The 20,600-nt window shown below is 47.8% G+C and overlaps 1 protein-coding gene across 2 annotated transcripts in view; it reads right to left on the bottom strand.

Moving 5' to 3' along the window:
• SPTLC2 (serine palmitoyltransferase long chain base subunit 2) overlaps positions 1 to 20,600 on the bottom strand; it is a 100,527-nt gene that overhangs the window by 26,442 nt on the left and 53,485 nt on the right. For both annotated transcript variants that reach the window (XM_075531085.1, XM_075531084.1), the window contains exons 5-9: positions 20,335 to 20,459; positions 14,935 to 15,028; positions 13,601 to 13,706; positions 12,661 to 12,880; positions 9,555 to 9,681 (exon numbers count right to left, since the gene is read on the bottom strand). In XM_075531085.1, the coding sequence (XP_075387200.1) occupies positions 9,555 to 9,681; positions 12,661 to 12,880; positions 13,601 to 13,706; positions 14,935 to 15,028; positions 20,335 to 20,459 (672 nt within the window). The remainder of the gene's footprint in view (positions 1 to 9,554; positions 9,682 to 12,660; positions 12,881 to 13,600; positions 13,707 to 14,934; positions 15,029 to 20,334; positions 20,460 to 20,600) is intronic.

The following is a 20,600-nucleotide window of genomic DNA, read 5'->3' as shown; positions in this document are numbered from 1 at the left end:
AAAATTAGTAAATAAAACAATTGCTGGTAAAGGCTTGATTTGGTTTTCACTATTCTAGATTGCAAAAAGCAAAGCAATACATTTTAGAATTCAAAACTGATTAGGGGACAAAGGGGAGCAGCTATCAATCACGTCATTCGAGAAGAAAGAAAATGCTTTGAAACTGACGGTGGTAGCAACTGTACAGCACGGCTCTGTGCGACTGAACTATGGAATGTTGTGGTACCTGGAAGGGCTCCCAGTAAAATGATTACAAAATAATAAAATTTTAAAAACAGATTAATATCGAACATATTTCCTAAAAAGTTTTGCAAGCGTGCAAAGTCATTAGTAGTCTACATAGTAAAGAATTTGGGATTCTAAAATAAAAGCCATAGATTCCAACCAGCCGTGGGCAGCCTGAGTGCATTTTTCTGAAGCCTTGGCTCCATCTTGAGTTCCTCACTTCCCTTCTCGGTCTCCTGACTTATTCCCCTTCTGGAACGCTCCATTCCCCCAAGGATGAGCAGTGGTTCAGAAAGAAGGTTCAGGGTCCCAGAGGGCGAGTCTTCCAAGAACAAGGGAAACTGGTTCCATAACTTTACCATCAAACCCTGGTCCCACATGCCAACCACTTCCAGGTTCTGCTTTGAAAGAAAGAGAGAAAGAGACCAAGGATCTTGCTGGGGTCTCACCCCACACACTCTGAATCAATGCGGTCCCAGAGGACCCCTGCCATTTGGTGAGATGGCTATTTCCTTACGCTTCTCAGTGGGTGACCACGGTTAATAACCCCCAGAACAAAGCTTGAGAAGCAAGAGGTCAAAAACATACCCCTCAAAGAAGCCCTTCAGAGTCAAAAGGACAGAGAGAGATATTTTTCTTTTAAAGAAAGATATTTAGAAAAGCCAGGTGATGGAATTTTGTTTGTTTTTTAATCAATGTCTTCAGGAAGCTCTCAAATCGAGAAGGCTAGCTAACAGTTGCGGGTTCTCCATCCTGTCATGGGTTTGTGAGTCCCATGTGGTCCCACAGGGACATCGTCTCCTAGGTTCTCTTGGACGCTGTTGGGGGTGGAGGGATTCACTCCTGTCAAGGTTTAGAGAGTTACTCTTCAAAGAGCAAGCCAGGAGGTTAAAGTTCACAAACTAAAAGAGAGGGTAAGAAAAGCGTCTCGTGTTCAGTTCAACTGTACCTGAGCAAACGGTATCATGGAAAATATCTTTAGAATAAAATTTAATAGAAAATGAAACTAAGGGAGTCACCCACTTTGATGTTTTTTTTTTAATCACTTGAGAAGCAGTCCTTTAATTAAGAGTTTCTTCTCATCACATCATCTTACCACAAATTATCCAAAATGAGGGATATCTATATCTAATTCAGGGTCCCTTTCCGGCCCCGGGGGAACCCAGTTGAACCCCTTATTTATGCTTTGTCCTAAGAGCAATAGACTACTTCATAAACAAGTCTCTATTTGTTCGGAGGTTAGCTCCCAGCCTGCTGCCGGTGGGCACCTTAGTATTCCTGCCTGAAACCAATCCTGGAACAAGAAGCACAGGAGGGGCCACTGTGGCAAAAGCGCCCATTACCATGTGGACTTGGAGAGGGGCGTGAGGAAGAACTAGAAGGCTGCTGTAACGCCTGGAGCATTCTGTAGCACAGAGTGGGGGGAAGCGGAAGGGACCCCAGGAGGGGAGGAGGCCGCAAAAGCTCAGGAGGGGCAGCACTTGGAGAGAGGTGACTTACCATTGCTTTTAGCAGCTCTTTTGGAAACTAGCAGACCAGAAGTCAGAACGTTAGGAATAGGTTGTAAGAAAGTATCTTTTAATTAAATATGAAGTCCATCAATGCAACTTCAGTCGTAGAAGTGGCTGCAGTCCGGGTAAGCCACAATCTCTCCATTCAGCGAAGAGACAGTCACAGAGAGGGAAAGGGGTCCTGTGAGCTCGAATGTCCGCACCTGCGATGTGGTCGTGTTGCTGGCTGATTTCCTTGCTGCCTTAAGTCCTTGGGCAAAGGGCCCTTTGTGCTAGATGGCGAAGGAGCTTCCTTACAAAAGCAAATTCTTTCTGCTATTCCTGGTGATCATTTAATACCTCATTCACAAGTCTATTACTGGAATAATTTCAAATGCGCCAGTAGCAATGACATTGGCCACAGGAAACTGTCACCTGCCTGGAAGGATGGATAAGAAACTATTTCCCTGGATTGGGAGGAAGATGTAGGTTTACTTTAAAGCAGTTCCTCACCTTGAACTTCGGGTCGAGCCCTAGACTGAACCTGTTCTTGCAGGCAAGGGTCCCATGGATGGTCGGCTCCCCCCTCCCCCACAGCGCACTCATGCAGCATACATAGTAGACGCAGGAAGAAGGTGAAATACAATCTTTTTCAGCAGTCATGTTCCAGGCGGGGAGCTACAAGCCACCAGGGCCCTGCCTAGGATCAGCGCACGGCTCAGTGGAGTGGGGGAAGGCTAAGACTGTGTTCCTGACAGGACCAAGTAGTACTGCTCAATAGAGCAAGCTTCTGAGGCTGCAAACCTTTACAGGAGGAGAGGGTTCATATCGCTCTCCAGCTGGGAGCCTCGAACTGGTGACCCTGCAGTCAGCAGCCCAAGGAATGACCCAGTAAGCTACCAGGGTTCCTACACCTACCTATCAGATGGACGTTAAAAGCTGCTGGTCCTTCTTCTCTGCCACCCAGGAGAAGTAGGAGACTCTCTTTATGATCCCCTGAAGAATTTGTTTATTCAGCAAGTTTGTCCCCTTCAGCCTGTGAGTCCTGTGATTATTATTTTTAAGTTACTCAGACGTCCTAACTTAGTTGTCGACACTTCCCAGATTCTCAAGGTGACCATTTAACATCTCATCAACAAGTCTACCACTGGGACAGTTTCAGGTGGGCCAAGCCTACTTTTAATTAAACCGCAATGTGCCTGCTCTGGTCTTTTTTCCTCTCCTACACCATAAGATACCCGAATGGGCCCAGTTTCTTTCAAAACTCAGAAATACAGAAAGTTTATACATAGTTTCTTATCATCACTTTTCATTTTATGTATGAAAATGTATCTTACTAGCTTGTTCTGCTCCACGACTTGGCCCTTTGGACCTAACATTCAGCTACATAATCAATGTTTTGAAATAAAGTATTCAACAATCCACCCATTCTCCAATATTTCTGGGCCATTTATTCGGTCAGTAAATTTATCAACAGTTTAGATGTCCTGCACTCAGCTGGAGCTCAGTGTGTGTTTAACTACACCATTAGCCAGAAAGAAAACATGAAAAGCACAACTCTGTGACTATATTTCCATTACTGGACATGGCTGGTCACGTGTGAGGGAAAAGCTAGAGGTTAGAGTCTCGGGGCTTTGCCCACAATGTCCCAGCTCAAGCTCCCGGGTCAGCCTGCATGGCACTGGCAGCAGAGCTCCCGTTCAGCACAAGCTCACTCTCGTTCCCAGGGAAGCTGCCTTTCAATAGCTTTCTGACTCGATTCCTCTGGGAATAAGGCAGTTAGGAGAAGGTTCAAAAGGGCGTGGAGGCCCCCATCCATGTACAACTGACCCGCTGACACCTCTCAGCAACACTCAGTGTCAAATGTTGGCTCTTGTGAATTTGCTTTAGTTTCTTCAGCTTCGACTTGAACTTGCATATGAGCAATCGATCGTCTGGCTCCGAATCTTAGCTTATAAAATGGTAACCTTCAAGAGGTTGCAAGAAGATCTGCATACCAGATTAGGGCCAGGGATGACCAAAACTACTATGCTATCAATATATGGTTGCCTCTATTGAGGGAGAATCAGTAATAGTATCAAAGCAAGGATTTTACTGAACATTGAGTGATGGGGGGTCAGTTCATAGCCAGACCTGTAGGGCAATTGAGAGCCAATACCTCGGGAGCTCCACCAGTCTCTATCAAGATAGTGAAGTCTATATATTTTTTTTAATTCTGAGTTTTGTACCAACTTTTCTTCTTACTCTATCTTGGACGTTCTAATGTGGTCCCCCTCCCTTTCAGAGTAGTTGCTAGTGGTAGCCACGTGTCATCTAGGCCTTGTGGTCTCAGCGCCATGGAGATGGATGCTTCCGTGGTCCATGAGTTCACCTGACTAGCTGTTTCCATGTCTCGTTTTCACCTCTCTTCTTTCCTCTGGACAAGGAGAGGTCACGAAAGGCTTCTAAGACCGTAGTCACACTACTCACCAAAGTGGTGTGCCGGACTATGCAGCGCCGATTGACCTTGGTGTCCTCTGAGACCATGGTCTTGAGTCCCCAGGCCTAGCGATTCATTGGCCATAAGTCTAAAAAGCTTGCATCACTTTGCCCCCTGTATGCTCCCCCACATTCATGGACATATTTAGAGCAAAGGTGAATCACCGGACACTACTTATATTGTTTCTCATCAAAACACCAACCCAAGGATTATTCATTCAACCATTTAGCAAGAACTACATGCTCACTGTGTACTGATTTCTGCTGATAAGTCAGTTCAACTTCATAGTGACTCTGTACAACAGACAAAACACCGTCTAATGCTGGGACCATCCTCAAAATTGTTATGTTTGAGCCCGTTGTTGCAGCCACTGGTCATTCATCTTGTTGAAGGTCTTCTTTTGTGCCGACTCTCTCTTTTGGCAAGCATGATGTCCTTTTCTAGGGACCAGTCTCTACCAATAACATACCCAAAGTATGGTAGAGTGTGTGCCTGCCATGTGCCCAAACCAACTCTAATTACAAGGGAACTAGTACACAAGACAGGCATAACTTCCTGTCTGCATGTAGTTTGTATCAAGTGGAGGGAGACAGAGTTCTGCTGTTTAGGTTCAATTGTTAACTTCTAGAACATTAAGTCTATTGGCTAACTTTCATATACACCTTGAATTTTGCATCTGTGAGGTGAAATTATGAAGATACTCTAACATTTTGATGGAAAAGGAAAAAAGACATCAGCACAGAGGCATCGTGAAAAGACTCAGCATTTCAGTTGGCCCTGAAGAACGAATGTAAATCGGGAGGTGTTCAGGAATCCAAGCGGTAGAAACAAGGGCACAAGAAGAAACGGGTTAAGCTGGAGTAAGAGCTTGAACATCAAATGAAGAACGTGAACTTTACTCTGTTAGCACCTGGAAGTGTCTACAGATGATGTTCTCTTTGTATTTTTCTTTAAGAAGTTCCATGGTGGCGTACACAGTGAATGTATTTGGCTGCCAGCTGAAAGGTTGGACATGGGCATCTACCCAGAGACATCTCAGAAGAAAGGCCTGGTGATCTGATTCTGAAACATCAGCCACAGAAGTGAGTCTCTCAGTTATACGGTTTTTCTGGCAATCAGGCGTGAAATTCTGCACACGCGTGCGCGCGCACACATACACACACAAAGCAGAGCTGCAGTCTGCCCTATGACTGAGTCCTGGTGACATGATGGTTATGTGTTGGGTTGTGATCCACAAAGTCAGCAGTTCAAATCACTAGCCATCCATGGGAGAAAGACAGGGCTTTCTACTCCTGTAAGAGTTATAGTCTCGGAAACTCGTGGGCAGATATACCATACCATATAGAGTCACTATGAGCTGGCATCAACGCAATGGCAATGAGTCTGTTTCCTTCTTCTTTTGGTTTGCAAGGATTGGGCAGTGTATTGTACAAATGATACATCAAACCCTTGTGGAGATGGGCTGGTGCCTTTGCAAATTAGATGCTGTGACCTACCGAGTGGATTTGTCAGTTTATGGTCTTGGTGGTGAGTCTTCCAAAAGGGTCAATCCCACAGAGGTTGAGAGAGACCTTAGTACTATCAAAGAGGATACAGCAGAGTGTGGCCTTTGCTCTCTGGGCCCCTGTGTTGAGAGCCTCCTAGACCCGGGAGCTGGAGGGACAGACCTGCCACACTGGAGTTGGCAGGCGCTGACAGGAGAGAGAGCACCTGATGGCACAGCAGTACCAGTGGCAGGCACGAGGAGACCAGTGAGAGACAGCTGTGCTGGGCCTCTGCCATGAGGCAAGAGCAAAGCACCCTTGGACGGGAGGCCTACTGCATGAGTGGGGAGCATGTTAGGACTGCTGACTTGGGGAACAAGAGAGAATTGCGCACCTTCAGGCAGGAAGCTTGCCAGCGAAGTAAGGGGTCTCTGGGCTCTGGGCACTGTGGGTGCAACTGAAGAGCGGTAGCCCTTGCCTAGGGAGGGTGAAGGCCAGACTCCGAGCAAGGCCTGGTGGTGAGCGTGACTGTGAGCACACCAGAGAGAGTGCCGGCAGCTGTCGGCATAAGAAGATGTCCTGACTTAAAGCCTGGAGTCCTGTCTCCTGAGTGTTCCTCTAAGATCGAGGTTGATCGTGACCTGAAGTTATAGCCTGGGCTTCCAACTAGTTCCTTCAGGTCTGACCCCCCGGTGAGACCGTGCCTTTCCACCCCAGACACACTGAATCTGAATCAATACTTTGAACAAGACCACCACGTGGCTCTTACAGAGCCGCAGTCATCATCTGGTGGGTCCGGGTAAACCGTAGATTCTGATTCAATCTATCTGGAGTGGGAAGGCAGATTCTAAGCAGGGGGCCAAACCAGAATGAACCAGCTGGAAGCCCTTGTTGTAACCTACTACGTTCTAATAAATCCCATAATCTCAAATGCCACGGGCACAGACCACACATTTTTAAACCCAGCAGAGAAGGGGAGTGTCTCGGGGCGGCCAGCTGATGTCAGACTGTGTCAGCCGGATGGGCAATGGAGGCATGTCTGCCGCCCCCTAGAGGGTCTGTTCTGTGCCCTCTGCAATCCGCTGGTGGCAAGGTTTACGCTGGGGGGAGGGGGGGCGGGTTTGGTAAGTGGATTTGAGAGAGCCTTCTGAGAAACCGCCGTGAGGGAAAGTGCCCTTGTGTGAGGATGCGTGCGGCACATCACCTGCGTCCAAACCCAAACCAAGGAGTCGTCTACCAAGTAGCTGGCCTGGCACAGGGCCGGATGGCTCTGGGAGGACGGGCTGCCTGGCACAGGGCCGGATGGGCTGCCTGGGCTCCCTTATTGATCTGCAGGGGAGCTTCGGTGAGGGCTTCTCAAGAGAGCGGTCTTTCAGGCAGGGACATACCTGTGCGTGTTACTTGGCGAACAGTGAGACGCTACTCTCACTACTTCAGGACATGACGTAGCAAAAGCAGAAAAGGACGGACAGCGACAACGTCAGAATCGCGATCACCTGTGAGTTAGGCAGGAGAAAGGCGGAACCAGAGGGAGTGACACAAACCAAAGTCCTGCCTGCCACGAGTCGATGCGGACTCGCAGCTACGACTCCTGTCAGTCAGGCCAGTCTCCTGCAACGCCCTCGGACTGGCTGTATCCTGGTCCACTCACACCTTCTTGCTACACGGACAGGAGAAAGATGCACCCAACGGTGCCGGAGGAGTAATCATGACCTTACCGACACAAACAATCAGGCCAGATGTGATGAAGACCAGGCTGCCCGAGAAACACAATTTCTGTTTGCCTTTATTTTGGTTCAATATCTCTGAACTTCTGTTTTGGTAGAGAAACAACGTAGGAGAGGAACAGTAGTCTATCACACTGGATGTTTTAAGGAGCAGGTTTTAAAACACATCACTTAAAAGCTAGCCGTGGCTGATATTTTTAATGGCTGTAAATCCACTGCAAACTGACTTGCTCTAGGCAGCAGGCGGTGTGGACTTCGGGAAAGGCCCCGTGGCTCTCCAGGGATGCTGGCTCTCAGGAAGAGAGCGAGAGAGTGCTCTGGTCAACAGTCCAAGCCGAGTCCAGCTTCCCAATCACTCCAACCAGGAAGATGTGTGAGTGAAGAAGCTTCCAGATGACCCTAGCTTCCCCCCAACTCCCCAATCTGAATCTTCTCCAGTCCCGAGTGTCCCACGCTGAAGCCCTAGACATGGTGGAGCAGGGACAAGCCACCCCTGCTGTGCCCTGACCGAATTCCTGACCCCCAGACTCTGAGAGAGCACAATAAGGCGGCTGTGCCAGCCACCAAGCTTTGGAGCCATTACGGTGCCGGCAGGTAGCTGGAAACCCAGCACTAACCCAAAGCCATGAGCCAGCTCCCACACATCAGCTTCTCACCAGACAAACTGTATTACTGACTACAGGGAAATCGTTCATTCAGAGGGCAGGCATCACACAGAGAACCTCTCCGTCAGGTCCACTTTGATAGCTCTAGCCATTTTGAGTCGGTTAATGTCTACGTGGCAGGGAACTAGATTACGCGCGCGCATGCACCACACCACTTCCAGTAAGGTCATCTTGGAAGGAGGAGCCACTGTTGTAGCTATTGTCGACGGGAAACTCCAGCTCGAAACATTGATGAAAGATTTCCTTCTTCAAAGAATGAACTCATGAAACTGAAAATGATCACGTGTCAATATTTTTTGGGGGGTGGGGGGGAAATCTCCAAAACCTCTCCCTAGCAATAACAAGCAACCACAGAGCTGAAGAAGACACTAAGGCAAATTTCACATTCAGACACAGTCCCATCGAAATCACATGTACCATTTCATTCGTGTTTTCCAACAAAAGCCCAAGGACTCTCCCACTAAAATAGTTAACTATAATCTTCAGGCTCCAAGGTGGGTAAAGTGGAAAGTACAAGCACCACACTGAATTTAGAAACCAAAAAAGCAGCAAATAAAATGAATGTATGATAAAATGAAATACAATCACTAGGGAAATACTTACTTTTTTGGAAACAGGAAAAAATAAACAAAAAATTGCCATCTACACCCTCCCTCCACTCCCACCCAAACCTGGTCACACTAAGGCGTCTGTAGCCAACACTGCCCTCTGGTGATGCAGACTGGAAGACAACTGCCAGATCACAGTCTTTACCGGGGTCACAAATCCCAGCGAGGCTCTGCTACCTGAAAGCACTCAACCTCACTGCCGTGGAGTGGACCGCACTCATCACAGTCTGCAGGACAGGGAGGAACTGCCCTGGTGGGCTTCCGAGACTGGGCCTCCTGACAGGAGTAGAAGACCCCCTCTTTCCCACTCGATTACCTGCCTGCATGTTAACTTAGAAATCCACTAAAAAGTCATTAAACCAAGGACTCTGCTTAATGGAAGCAGCAGCCCTTAAACATGATCCTCATAAAACATCCCGTCCAAGTGAAGGAGCCGTGGCCCCTCCTTGCGAGGGAGGGCAGTGTGCGCCCCAGCTGCTCCTCTGAAGGAGGGTGTGGTCTGCTTCCACAAAGATCACAGCCTGGGGACGGCAGTTCCACTCTGTCCGGCAGGGTCGCTGTGAGCCTGAAGTGGCTCAAAGGCAGTGGGGGTCTGGGGCAGCAACTTTTTACCTTCACTTGAAGTGCAATTCAAGGAAGGGCCTGAAGGCCTATTATCGGAGTGATGGAGGGGAGTGAGATGGCGGCCTCACCATCAATAAGCAAGGAACTTTACCAGGAGCAAGCCTGGTTCTCACACACGTGCGTCTGAGCCATGGACGCAAAGCCTCACACTGCCAGCTCTGCCCGCTGGCCCCTTTGACTGTCAGGAAGAAGCTCAGCAGCAGGCTCGAGAAGCACGCGAGCCAGGAGAGTTCCCACAAGCGAGAGGCTTACTCAGGTTGGTGCCGTCCAGGCCCATGATGCACTTCATAGAGGAGATGATCTGCTGCACCACAGGCGGGGACAGTGCCGTGGCGTACACCGCGCTGTGAGAGTGTGTCCGCAGGTAGTCTATCAGCTCCTACAGAGACAAAGAGGCAGGCCTGAAGTTCACGGACAGTGCCAGTGCTGCTCTGTCTTCTACAGCGCTGGAAACAAACACACCTCTTCGTAACATGTGCACCCTTGGCCGCAGGGCCCGCTCTCAGTCACGGGGGCCAGAAAGCTGGCGGCCTCGGTAGGCTTTGCTTTGTTATTCTCAACAAGTCGCTGCTCAGAAAAGCCTGTTTTCGAGACCCCTTTCAATTTAGGAGCGTGTGTCACTTTATGCTACGAATGACACGAGAAGGCACCTGGCTTATTTTTCACTCCTCACTCATCGCCACGGCAAGGTTTCCAAAGACCAGGTCACTCTGCAAACATGAGTATTATGTAAAAACGGGGGGCGATCACATCAGATCACAGCGCAGAGGACGGCAACATCATCACTAACTGGCGAGCTGTGTTACTACCCAATGGCCTCAGCGCTGAGAATCCTGGTCCAGTCAAGCTGGCACAGAGCCTTAACCATCAGAGTCAGTTTTCTCTTGCCTCCAACCGTGGAGTTCGCTGTCGCTCTCGTGTGCACAACAGCCGTACAGAGGGTTGGCTCTCGTTAAATGTGAGGTGCCAGGCGAGAGTTGACAGTGAGCAGCAGCCGTCGAACAGAAAACGTCACCGATACCTCACACTAGCCGTCTGTCTTTACACCCTCACTACCTCAGTTTCATAGGCACTAAATATCCTTCAGACACATGATAACTGAAGAGTGACATTCACGTGGCAGAAATTAAACACATGTTGAGGAAAACCTGTCTGTCAATTACAAGAATGCCAAACAAATAAATTATCTATCCCTTTTCCCTGATACCTTTTACAACTTCACTAAGTTTTAAAATAAACTGTACACACATGCATCTACCAGGATTCAATAAAGAGCCATCAGGGCACACACACAAAATGTGATGATTAATTACTGTCATTTAAAAAGTATTGAATGTTCTAGAAAAAACACACGTATTATCCCGAGACGGTCCGCCCGTGTTTCTGTCTTTTGGCTCAGCAAGAAATCCTACCCCAAGCAGTCAGCTCCCCAGAGGGGTCTGGTTCCACTTGGCAAATTAAAAGGCAGAGCTTGAGATTAAAAGTCTGCCAAGCCTGGTTAAGACCCACCAAGACTAGGCTTCCTCTACAACAGTGGTTCTCAGCCTTCCTAATGTCGTGGCTCTTTCAGACAGTTCCTCATGTGGTGGTGACCCACCAACCATACAATTATTTTCGTTGCTACTTTATCATTGTCATTTTGCTACTGGTATAAATAGGGCGACCCCTGGGAAAGGGTCGTTTGACCCCCAAGAGTTGCAACCCACAGGTTGCGAACCACTGGTCTGAGGGATGGTAGGGGAGGATGGGGAGCGAAACAAAGAGTAAGAAAAAAACAGAATTCTGAGATTGATTTTTGAGATGATTGTACAAATCTTCTTAACATGACTGAATGATGTGTGAAAGTGTTCAGAAGTCAGGGTGCGATAGGAAAGATGCAAGGTGAATCACTACAGGGAAATGGGAAGTGTTTCCTTGTGGAGATTGTAACCAACGTCACAAATGACAGTGTCGAACTGTTAGCTGGAAAGCCAAGTCCTTTACTCTGTAAGCTTTTACCAAAAGTCCTAATACGTTTTTCTTAAAGCGGCAAGGTTTAAAGAGGCACTAGTAACACTGATCAGCACGATTATGTGCCACATAGAAATATTTACCAAAAATGATTTTTTATAATGTTGTGGAGCATTGTTTGCTTTGTAAATAACAGTTTTACTGAGATACAATTCATATATCATAGAATTCACTTTTCCAATGTAGCATTTTTTAAAATCATTTTATTTGGGGCTCGTACAACTCTTATCACAATCGACTGTGTCAGGCACATTTGTACATCTCAAAACATCTGCCTTCTCCTTGAGCCCTTGGTGTCATCAGCTCCTCATTTCCCCTCACAGTGTAAGACAGGACAAAGTAATAATAATTTATAACTTATCAAGGGTTCATGGGGGGCTAGGAAGCAGGGAGGGAGGGGAAAAGAATTCACTTTTAAGGTGTAAAATTCCGTGGTTTTGAGTACAGCCACGCAGCTACGCGACTCGCATTACTACCTAATTTGGGAGCATGTCCATCCTTGCATCCTTGTCCCCATGAGCGGTCATTCTCTGGGGCCCCATGGCCATCACTCCTGTGCAGTCAGGGGCGGCCTTGCGCGGAGGACCGCCTCCTCTCACTGAGCAGAATGCCTTCAAGGGTCACCTCTTGAGGCAGGCACTGGGGGCGTCTTTATAGTCTAAACTCAGACATACTTAGTTGCACTTTTCTGATGAAGGAGGTTGAAAAGGGTACATGCCTTACTTGGGGTCTCACCAAGTAACAGAGAAACCGTGGCCTCTACTTGCAGGTTTCACTGTTACCACCACCTCACACGGGCAGTCAAACGGCTCGGAGTTAATGCACATCATTTTAAAATGGAAAGAGGCAATGCCTTGTAGTACCTAAGAGCTGGCCAAACAATCTTTCTCCTTCCCATTTCTAGGCTGACCCAAGAGGCATTTGTGCAACGGGCCCTCGACCCCCCACCCCCACCCCCGGCTGCCCCGTGGCTTAGCCAGGCACTCCTTTTGAGGCGCTGAGTTCTGTGGACGCAAACCCAACAGACGACCACAGCACACGGGAAGCACCGCTGTGCGTTCTATCAGACAACAGGCTATTCTGTAGCCCGGCCCAGCCTGTCGTTTAGAAAGCAGCTAAAGTAAGGACACAGGAAACAATGAACAGAACCAGCCTTGTAGTTCAGTGAGGAGACGTCGGAGTCACTCACCAGGCAGCTGAAGGGGGAAGCCTGCTGGCACTATTGCCTGCAACACAAGCACACTCAGAGCTCAGCGGGCAGCTCAGGACCCGAGCTGCGGGACAGCGCCGACTCGGCCTAGGAGGCCGAACTGCCAGCTTCCCTTGCTCAGGTCTCGGGCCCATTTACCTTCTTGCCCCCAATGTAGCCTCCAGAAGCACCGAAGCTCTTTGTGAATGTTCCCATCATCACGTCCACATCTTCTGGGTCCAGGCCAAAGTAGTCCACCACACCCCGGCCTCTGGGGCCCAGGGCGCCAATGCTGTGCGCTTCGTCTAGATACAAGTACGCTTTGTATTTCTTCTTCAGGGCAATCACTTCCGGAAGGCGAACAATAGACCCCTCCATGCTGGCAAAAGAGGACACAGAAAAACATACGGAGACTCTTACTCACTCTCAAGAACAAAAGTGCACGCGTGTGCGCGCACACACACACCCCCCTCCCCCAAACTTTTCAAAGCTTATTGCCTTTTAAAGAGTCTGACAATGCTACCTGGGATTTTAAATCGGCCAAGTCAGAGGATGCTGACGACTAGACACACACCTGGGGGGCCAGGGGGTGGGTCTTCTAAAACACGCAGTGGAACACAACCAGTCTGCATTCACACAGCAGAAGAAAGGGAGGAGCAGACTCTTCTAAGGCTTGTCATACGGACACCATTAAACTGCAGCACACTGAACATACAACTACAATTATACAAAGGAACATCAAGAGCCTGAAGGAGGTGAGAAAATAGTGGAAAGGCAGCAAATCACTATCCGAAATAAAATATCTCCTATCATTAAAATGAGGTGGAATGTGTCGTGACGTATTAGAAAGCGCCTTCTTACGCTTGCTCCTGTGTCAGCAGTTCCTCTATGAATAGCAGGTGAAGAGGAAGTCCCGGGAGCAGGGGTGTAGAGGCAGTGCAGCGCGGGGCGGGGGAGAAAGCAGAGCCAGGAAGAAGCCTGCTGTGTGCGCAAGGCTCTGCTTGTGGGTGTGTATCGAGCCAGAGGGCGTGTAGCCTAGAGGTCCCTCCGAGACTCCATAGAGTCAGGTCGCACGGATAAGAAAATAAAGCAGGATTACCTATAGATTCCTTCCACGAGGATGAGAATTTTCTTCCAGGGCCTCCTCGTCCGAGGCTGGCCATACACAATGGCATCTTTCAGTAGCTTCTCCAGGCTCTGCATGTCTACAGCACGTAAAACAAGAGTTCAGCACAAACCATCTTCCTCCATCCTGACACCATTCCCCAAACGGGGCTTAATCAGGAAGTGTGTCTCAGAGAGCAAAGGGCATGAACATACATTGAGTGGGACAGATAAAGGAGAAAAATGGGTGAAGCACATCTACAACATTACAAACACTCAAAACCACAGCCACTCGACTCGATACTTTTGGTGAGCAAGCTACGAAGCAGCCAAGGTTTCATGCTAAGCCACCTGGCTGTACTATGTGTCCACAAGCTCGAACTCCACCTCTCACCCCAGTGAGTCATTCAGACACGAACGCACAAAGAAGACTGAGCGAAGAGAGCGAACCAGTACGAACACATTAACCTCCTAAACAGTAAACGTGGGCTTAAAGCCTGCAGGACAGCTACCTGTCCGGACACAGGGTGCTCAGGTGCATTGTTTTTGGTCCCCCCCCCAAAAAAAAGCAGGTTACCTAACAATGTGGACATAAATAAAAATCCTACAGGCACCGTTCTCATCATAAAAAACTTTCAACAAGACAAAGCCAGAAAGGATGCAATCACCCTCTACGATCCAGAAGGGCAGCCCTAATGGTGCTGTGTGTATTGTAAACTTCTACCTGTACACGGGCACGGGCAGCAGCAAGATGATTCAGAGCATCTTGTTGGGAAAGCCTTCTCTTGACCTGCGCGTGGTTTTTAACAATGGAACTTGGGGCTTCCACTGCAAGTGGTTATTATATTGTTATTAGTGCACAAAGAGACCTCCATATGGGAGAAAGGGATGGGGCTTCATGTCACCCTTCCCTCTGCTTTTGTGCCACCTCTCATCCCTGTATTTCAGAGTCTCTGCAATGCACTGTGTGTCTATGTCTCTTCTCCAGCCCGTCAACCCCCGATGATCAGTCACTGCTATACCCATCACCGTGTAGTTAGTTATTATTACAGCAAATGCACGTAGACTGAGCAAGCACACATGGAAAAGGCTGAAAAAACAGGAAGGTCAAATTAAAGGAATATAGTACCATCTACACGAAAAGGCACCTATAGAGCCTACATTTACTCTGAGGAAAAGAACAGCTCTGAAAAACTTGGACCAAAAGGAGATTTCCAATGTTGCTTCCTGAGCTTCATTTGTATTTTCTATTATGAATTAGTGTTACCAACTCCCCTGACCAAAAGAAGATGAATGCCAGGACTGGCATTGACCCCGCACCAAACTCACTGTTATGTTTGAAGACTCGAATGGTTGCTCCGGACAGTCTTGCTCCTAGAACGAGTGATGCGTGGTTCAGTTCATCACTGAGAATCAGGCAGCCCTGCAACACCAAACCCAGTGACGTAACCCGGAAGAGATACTGAGTGACCCAAATCACAAAATACCCAACTAACAAGCAAAACAAAGCCAACCCCACTGCTCCGTCAATTTACACTGAGAGTGACCTGCAGGACAGGGAAGGCCCCCGGGTTCCGAGTTGTAAACCTCTATGGAGGCAGCCTGCCACCTCCCTCTCCCATGGATCCGCCAGTGGGTTCAGGCTGTCGGCCTTTTGGTTACCAGCCTCCTGCTCTAAGTACTATGCCACCCAGGTGCCTACCAACTCTAATGTCTGTACCAACTATGTCCCTTTCAGGAACTCTTAGACAACAGTTAACCCAGTAATGTCAAGGGGGTGAAAGAGTGGGGTACATGACATATACTGCCAAAAGAATAAACACATTTGTCTTAGAAGCACAGCCAGAATACTCCTGAGATACAAAGATGGGGAGAATCTGTCTCACATATTTTGGACATGTTAGCAGGAGAGGTCAGCTCCTGGAAAGGAATATCACACTCAGTGAAGTACAAGGGCGGGGAGAAGAGGACGGTCCTGGACAAGATGTACTGATTGACACGTGGCTGCAGCGACGGGCTCAGGGATAAGGACATTTGTGAAGCTGGCGCAGGACCAGGCTGTGTTTCGTTCTGTTGTGCACAGGGTTGCTATAAGACAGAACTGACTCATTGGCACCGTATGACAATAACATATTACATCATGTGTGTGATTTATCGTTACTTTTCTTGGAAGAATATTTTAGGAGATAACAAATTCTAACCTTTCATTTCATTTCTTCAGTGCGGTGAATGACTTTAGTATTCCGATGCACAGTAACAGGCTTTACCTCTGGTTGGCTAGTGTACATGGGGTTTCTTTCAGCTTGATCTGGGGCCTTGGCTGCATAGGGTGGGCGGAGGAATGTCACTGTATGCTGTGCCCGTGGAGAGGTCCCCGGGCGGGGCCTGTGGTTGAGGGAGAGAGCCCTGTGGAGACAGGCCCTCCTGCCCTCCTCATCTATCTGTGATGATTCACTGATGAGTCAGCTTCCTGCTCTTTCTGCCAGATGACCTAGGGTGTAAGCCTGAATCTTGCCGCTAAAATTCCCTAACAAGTTTGATCCTGGTTAGGTGCCCACGAGTCCATTCCGGCTCGCGGTGACCCCGAGCATGCTGGGTCAAAGGGTTCCAAACGCTTTCCAGGCGGTGCCCTGGCCGGAGCAGATGCCTAGCCTGTCTTCCCAGGCACCTCTGGGCAGGCCCCAGGGGCACAGGGACAAGCTCTATTCTAGTGTGTGAGGAGCTACAAAGAGTTCATGGGAAAGTTCAATTAGCTCTGAGTTCCATTTCTCCACAAACGCTGTGAAACTCCTTTCTAAACGTGGGTTTCCACTAAGGCAACAGAAGTCCAAGCACCTCGTAAAAAATTTCTTCAATAATAATAACTTGTAATGTCATCAAGGGGTCACCAAGGGTGTGTGTGTAAAAAGAGGTGATACCAAGGACTCAAAGAGAATGCAAATACTTAGAAAATTATGGCCACATATGTACAAATATGCTTGATACAACATATGTACAAATATGCTTAGATGTATGGATTGTTATAAGCGCTATTTAAGAGCCTCCGATAAAATGACCTTTAAAAAAAATTCTTCACCAGTCCCATCTCTCATGAGGTTCTTAAGATCTTAACTCAGAGACAAAGTTTTTCCCTTTGTCAAAAAATAGGCTCCCTTATAGCGAGGTTCACTGTTACTCTCCCTGGGACTGGTTTACTATAAGGCAGTGGTTCTCAACCTTCCCAATGCCGTGGCCCTTTAATACAGTTCCTCATGTGGTGGTGACCCCCAACCATAAAATTATTTTCGTTGCTACTTCATAACTGTAATTTTGACACTGTTATGAATCATAATGTAAATATCTGATGTGCAGGATGCCTTTTCATTGTTACATATTGAATTTCATTAAAACATAGTGTGTCGGTTCCTAGGGCCATCGGAAATATGTGTTTTCCGATGGCCTTGGGTGACCCCTGTAAAAGGGTCGTTCGACCCCCACAGGTTGAGAACCCCTGCTATAAGGGATTTCATCGAAAGTAGCTGACAGCCACCCTGCCCTCACATCACCTTTGGCTGCAGGAAGCGAAGAGGCTAGTCTGCTAGAGATTGGCCCGTAACTTTAGTTTACTTTTTGCCACAGAGATGGAAAAACGGATGTCTGTTGCAGCCTTAAGCACACAGGAAAACATTTTCAGACGTGTGGGGGGGAAGGGGGTTCACAAACTGAAAAGTCGAGCTGAAAGTTGGAAGATTAAAAGGTGGTCAGCAGAATGCAGGGCACTATCTTTCCCGAAGGCAGACAGGCAAGACTACATCGCACCCATTTCAGCTCGAAAGGTTTAGGTGCTTGACCTGACAGACAGAGGCACAAGGGTGTTCCACAGACACACATTCAAAGCTGCTCAGAGCAGAAAGGCATGCAGATTCTGCCACCATTGAGGCAGATGCTTAGACGGGCGTAGACCAGCTCAGGGGAGATTCTCCAGGAACTGGTGACCCGTGCTACCTCGGAGGAGGGCAACTGAGTGGCCAGAACCAGCGGAGCGAGGCAGGAAGACTCCTCACTCCCTCAGTCTGGATTAAGTGACAGTTGTCAGTCTTCTCAAAATCTACTCACGTTTCTATCAATAAACACTCTGTATATCGTCAGATCCCCTACTCTGCAGCCCACCCCACACATACACTGACTGGCTCCATCCTGCTCTACTGCTTTGAAGAAGCCTGCACTGAGTCGCTGTCCCACACACCCCTTCCAGACTCTAGGGAAACTCTTTGTGAGAGGAGTCCGACAAATGGAAAGGCCAACCTCCACTGGAAAGGCCTTCTCTAAGCCACGGTGCTGGATCACAAAGTGTGCTGATCTCTGGCAAACTCCCTCTCCCTGAGCTGTTGCTGGAGCATTCCGATTGTTTTTTAAAGACCTGCCGACTTAAACTCAGTAAAAAACAAGACAGCACAGAGGCTAACCTGGAGGAGGACCCAATGGCCTATGGAAAATTTACATGTGAAAAAGAACGAAGGTAATACACTGAGACACATCCAACATATAAAAAATCCACAAGGTCAGAAGATGCTCGGCGGGGACAGCCTCTCACTGGTCACAAGTGGAGGTTGCTAGAGCCCTTGGATCAACAAACGGAAACAATCAAGCACCTGTCTGCCTTCCTAGTTCCAACAAACCTGTGTTACCCAAGAGTTGATTTTAACAAAATTCTTCCTTTTGGATGAACTCCAGCTAAGAAATTCAGAAGAAATGAAGAATCGGAAGATCACTGTTTTATAAGGAAAATGTATCAATAACTGCTAAAATCATGAAAGACTGCTCGGTACTTCATAATGGGCTGAACGCACTGATCAATATTCATGTTGCAAGGAAAGAGAAAACAAAAATCAAATGACTCTAGTTGTAGGACAACAGAAAACACACAGTACTTGACAGAGCAACTAAACAAGCAGCCTCTAGACAGCACGAAGTCTAAGCAGTCTCTAGATCGACCAGACTACTGGAAATACCCAGAGTAGAAGAACATCACAAGGATGCAATAGGGCAACAACCAAAATGTGCAGGCATTCCGTTAGGAGACATAACCAGGTGGTTTAACAATGACTCGGCATGAATGTAAACAAGCCAAGCTGGGGGCATATGGCTACAGTTAGAGCCTGAACGGTCATATCAACCACCTGCAACATGCAGAGACCTCATGGGAAGAAGCCAACTCTACAAAGACAGAGGTGCAATGACTGGGAAAAGCTGGCCACAGGCGGGAAGACCGGAGAGCCAGCGATGATGATTAACTTTGTCAACTAGCACAGTGGTTTTATAGTCAGATTTCAAAAAGAGAAAACAGTCAGAGTTTGTCAGGAGTGGGATGGAGGGGCCAGGATAACGTGGAACCGGATCATGCTAGGTTTTCATAGAAATAGCTGAGTAAAGTCCGTTTAAGAGGAACTTGGTGGTGCCGCTCATACCGGCCAGCTCCTCCACAGGAGTAAGACGTGGCGCTCTGCTTGTACGATGATTACAGACAGCCTCACAGTTAGGAAAGCTCCTTAGACAAAAACCAGTGCCTTGAACTGCTGGGTCTGGGGACTAGAGACAATAGTCTTGGGGGACACTAAGGTTAACTGGCCCAACACAATCCGCAAAGACAATGGTTTACATCTAAACTTGGTGAGCAGGGACTAGGGCCTTGAAAGCTCACGAGTAGCCGTCTAAGGTGCAATTATTGGTGTCTCCTGGACTGGAGCAAAGAAGAATGACGAACACCAAGGACAGATGGAAACCATCGGTCCAATGGACTAACAGGCTATGTGAATATCAGTCTCCATGAGCCCGAGACCAGCAGAACTAGACGGTGCCTGCCTGCCATGACCAACTGCTCTGAAAGGGTTCACATTTGATGGTCCTGGGGAGAGTGGGGAAAATGTTGAACAGAACCCAAAATCATACAAGACACCATGTGTACCTATATGCCAGAGACTATTGAAACCCAAGGCTACGGCCCTTAGATAGTTGAGGTCTGGGACTGACCTCACCTACATGGCTGAATGTCAGCCCAGTGATAAAGTAGTCTACAAAGGGAACAATAGCAGAGTGTGGTACATACACCTCACGCTAATCAACCATATCAAATCCCAAGGACAAAGTTCAGGAGGAGGCATGGAAACAGGAACCACAGAGGGAGGAAGTGAAGTAAGTGATCTTACATTGTGGGGATTGCAATAAATGAGACAAAGCAAAATGTGTAGAAACTGTTGAATGTAAAACTATGATCTACTCTGTAAACAGTCCCCCGATTCCCCCAAATGAGACTACGTACAGTGAAATATCCAACAATATACATGACTGATCGAGGAGTCACGAGGCTGGGAGGAGGGGGAAAAAGAGGAGCTGATACCAAGGGCTCAAGTAGAAAGAAAATGTTTTGGAAATGTTGATGGCAACACATATACAGGTGTGCTTAATACAGTTGAATGATGGATTCTTATAAGGTTTATAAGAGCCCCCCACAATAAAATTATTAAAAATAATAATGACAAAGATACATAGTCTTGAAAACTCAATATGGGACAGTTCTACTCTGTCTTCGAGGGTCGCTATGAGTCAGAAGTGGCTTGTCGGCAAAGCACTATTTTTTCCCCTTTGGTTTAAGCCAAGGTTTACAATAGTGTATGCTTCCCTCTGAACGCGCTTCAAAACAACCCAATATACGAACAAGGGTGTTTTCGTAAATAACACGCTGCCTCTTACCTTGCCAATAAGAGCAGGAATGTTCATGGAATTGGTTGCGAACCCCATGCCATATGTCATAGCAGCTTCTACTCCCAAGAAACTCGCCACAAGCTTCTCCAGTTCTTCGTGCTTGTCCAGGTTTCCTGCGTGGAGTTAATAAAATCAACACTACAAATCTCAGTCGAGATCGACTCGTCACTTTATAAAAGCAACCAGAAACAACATGCAGCCACATGTACAGACTAGGAAGGGACGGGTGTGATGGAACGTAAGGCTCTCACAGA

Source organism: Tenrec ecaudatus, chromosome 14 (genome assembly GCF_050624435.1).
Source record: "Tenrec ecaudatus isolate mTenEca1 chromosome 14, mTenEca1.hap1, whole genome shotgun sequence".
Lineage (NCBI taxonomy): Eukaryota > Metazoa > Chordata > Mammalia > Afrosoricida > Tenrecidae > Tenrec > Tenrec ecaudatus.
The sequence above is the reverse complement of the archived record's forward strand: the minus strand, read 5'-3'. Positions and strand labels throughout refer to the sequence as shown.